Source organism: Temnothorax curvispinosus, unplaced genomic scaffold (genome assembly GCF_003070985.1).
Source record: "Temnothorax curvispinosus isolate PA1 unplaced genomic scaffold, ASM307098v1 QBEX01012415.1, whole genome shotgun sequence".
Taxonomy (NCBI): domain Eukaryota; kingdom Metazoa; phylum Arthropoda; class Insecta; order Hymenoptera; family Formicidae; genus Temnothorax; species Temnothorax curvispinosus.
Window position 1 is genome coordinate 1 of NW_020222195.1, and position 3,423 is coordinate 3,423.

General features: G+C 34.7%; 1 protein-coding gene across 1 annotated transcript; it reads left to right on the top strand.

The window, feature by feature from the left end:
• The first annotated feature begins 1,483 nt into the window (after nt 1-1,483).
• LOC112462422 (synaptonemal complex protein 1-like) lies at nt 1,484-3,178 on the top strand. Its single transcript, XM_025028175.1, has 2 exons — nt 1,484-1,496; nt 2,301-3,178. Exons 1-2 carry the CDS (start codon nt 1,484-1,486, stop codon nt 3,176-3,178), a joined length of 891 nt encoding a protein of 296 aa, XP_024883943.1.
• Nucleotides 3,179-3,423: the final 245 nt, after the last annotated feature.

The following is a 3,423-nucleotide window of genomic DNA, read 5'->3' on the forward strand; positions in this document are numbered from 1 at the left end:
TGACATCTTCCGAGTGTTCTGACATTTTTTCTCTTGGTAAATTTTAACATATCAATGACTTCATTAATTTTTTGTAAGTCCCATGGTTTTTTAACTGTTTTCTGGGCATATTTTTCATTTAGCTGCAAATAATATTCTTCTTTATCTACCATGTTGCCTTTAAATAAAAAAAACTTTATTAGATTTGGGATTAAGATGGGATTAATACAGCATAAACATAATAACTAGCAGTTAATATACTTACAAAATACGTTTATCTTGTCTCTTAAATCGTTTTTTTATTGTGGCTGCAGAAATTTATATGTTTTAAGATATAAAATGCGATTTCTTTACTTGAATAGTATTCTAATGTCTATTATTCTCTTTCAGTCCTTGATATTTCATGCATGTAATAAATACCTGCATGATAATTACAAAGTAAGAATGTTTTTACTGTGTTTGCTGAAGGGAAGTACTTAGTAAATAACAACAAAAGAAAAATAAGTACTTACATACGGCTTTAAAATTGACGAATTTAAAGAGAACACCTCGCAGAACGACCGTAACATAACCTTACAAAACAAATACTGAAATGCACCAACGTTTATCTTATCCTTTAAGCCGTTTTTTTTATCGTGGCTGCAGAAATTTATATGTTTTGAGATATAAAATGCAATTTCTTGACTTAAATATTATTCTAATGTCTATTATTCTCTCCCAGTCCTTGATATTTCATGTAATAAATACCTGCATGATAATTACAAAATAAGAAAACTTTACTATGTTTGCTGGAGGGGTTAGTAAATAACAAAAAAAGAAAAATAAGTACTTACATATGGCTTCAAAATTGACGAATTTAAAGAAAACACTTCGCAGAACGACCGTAACATAACCTTACAAAACAGATAAGTACTGAAGTGCACCAATGCATGCTTCGCGGAATACCATTTGCCTAACAGCGGTTCAGTCAAATAGCATCTGCCTAGGAAAATAGCATTTGATTAGGTAAATAGCAAAAACAAATGGTAAAAGCTATTTGGCCAGACACTCCAGGCAGATAGCATTTGCCTAGTCAGAAGCTTTTTCCTAAAAAAAAAATCATTTGCCTACGACATAAATACATTACCTGAAAGAATCTGGTGTTGTTAGCAGCCACAGCGAAGCAAGCAATTGCGTACAAACAGGGATGCAAGGTTTATTACCAGTATCCAATGCCAAAATAGGTCCAAGATGATTTTCTAGCAGTGCAAATGTGCTAGGCAGCATACGATAATTTTTACGGAATTGTTTTGTATTAAATCTTGGGACTGTGTTTTCCACATAACCTTCAATTCGCACAGCTTTCTTCGACGGGCCACGTAGCCTTAGATGGGATTCCAATAAAAAAGCCTCGGCTAACTCGTCCTCCTCGTCATCACTTTCCAGCGTTGCACTGAACCAATAATCTGAACAGTTATTCGCTTGCATAAATAACCGTAAGAATGCGCAAGGATATGTCGCGAGCATGGTGGAAGGAAGTAAGGTGAGGCAATCCTCGTGACGAGTTTTGTTCTGTTCTGCGCAGCCCAGACATGGTGGGGGATCCGCACAGTTTTGGCCATCTTTTTTCGCTAACACGCATGGCAAGCACGCTTTGGTAAAAGTTGTTTACAGTTTACATCGTATATTTGAAAAAAGTGTTACTGTATTGTGATTGAATAATAAATGTGGATATATTGAAGGGTAATTCAATATTCAATTTTTCTTGTTTTTTAATAAATATATTATACGATGCATTACAATGTACTCTTTGCTTTCTGTTTTCTGTTCTTAACCTCTTTGCGATTATCTCGTATTTCGCAATTCTGTCGCGTAACGTGATATTTCTTGTCTCTTCTGAAGTTCGTCAATTTTTATCTTAGGCGACAGAGAACAAAAAACATTGCGTTACGCGACGGAATTGCGAAATACGAGATAATCGCAAAGAGGTTAAGAGCAGAAAACAGGAAGCAAAGAGCACATTATAGATTTGGTTTTAGTTTAACGACAAACATTAGAATTTCATTTTTGATATTTCAGGATTGCAGAAAAGAATGCCACGCTGTCTGATTATAGGGTGTCAGAGCGGTACTGAAGGACGGAACAAAGCACCACATACAAAGATTAGTTTTTTTAGCTTTCCAAAGACAGACATTTGCAAAGAATGAAACATTGTAAAAACCAAAACATTAATACAAAAACAGGTCAGTTGAATCACAGTCCAAAAAAAATTATATTTAGAAGTTATTGTTTGCTTTTTTTGTTAACATAATTTTAAAATAAAAAAATATATTATTTTACAGGAAGAGTATGTTCCCTTCATTTTTTGCCAAGTGCCTATAAGGAACAATCTTGGGCACAACAGCAATTGCCTGAATCTTTTCGCCGTCTACCGCGTTTGAAAAAAGATGCTGTTCCAACTGAATATTTGGCATTGGATATTTCCGACGAAAATCGGAGAGTTCAGGATGAAAGGGACACCAATATTGTATTAACTCACTCAGAAACTCAGAGTTCTAGGTCTCCAGAAGAGTCTCAACAAGAAAACCTCAATGAGCAGAGTCAAAAATTGATACTTTTGTTACAGCAAGTAGAAGAATTAAAGAAAACGAATGAACAATTGAGGGAGGCTAATGAAAGATTGATGCAAAAGGTGATTACGACAGATAAACAGCTCAAGGAAAAAGACAAAATAATTGAGAAAATAGATAAATTGCTTGGAAAGAAAGATTGCTTGCACAAGAAACTTGGCGTGCAAGAAAGAAGAATATCCAAAGCTGAGAGTAAAAAAATGAAATACCAAAGAATATTGCAAAGTGTTTTCACACCAGGACAATTGAAAATACTCTCCAACGAAAATTTAAAAAAAACAACATGGTGTTCTGAAGATATTGCATCGGCCATATCTTTACGAAGCATTAGTCCCAAAGCTTATAGATTCGTTAGGAACAGTATGAAAATCCCTCTACCAGCTATGACAACCTTGAGAAATTGGGCCCGAAAGTTTGATGTTATGCCAGATATTTTAAATGACGTCCTAGCCATTATGAAAAACAAAGCTGGAAGCTTAACAGAATTAGAGAAATTGACAGTATTAACTTTTGATGAGGTTTACATCTCCAATGACGTGGCAATTAACAGGAAGGATGAAGAAGTTATTGGGCCTCATAAAACATGTTAATTTATCATGGCTAGAGGAGTTTTTGGTCGATGGAAACAGCCAGTGTTTTATGATTATGATAAAACAATGGACAAAGAAACTCTGGAGCAAGTGATCAAACAGCTTTTTGAATGTGGATTCATGGTAGTAGCTGCAGCATCAGATCTGGGAACAACAAACGCAAAGCTATGGAACAAATTGAATATTGGAACACGCAAAGATAAACATTGTTATTTTGAACACCCAAGTAACGATCAATACCGTAT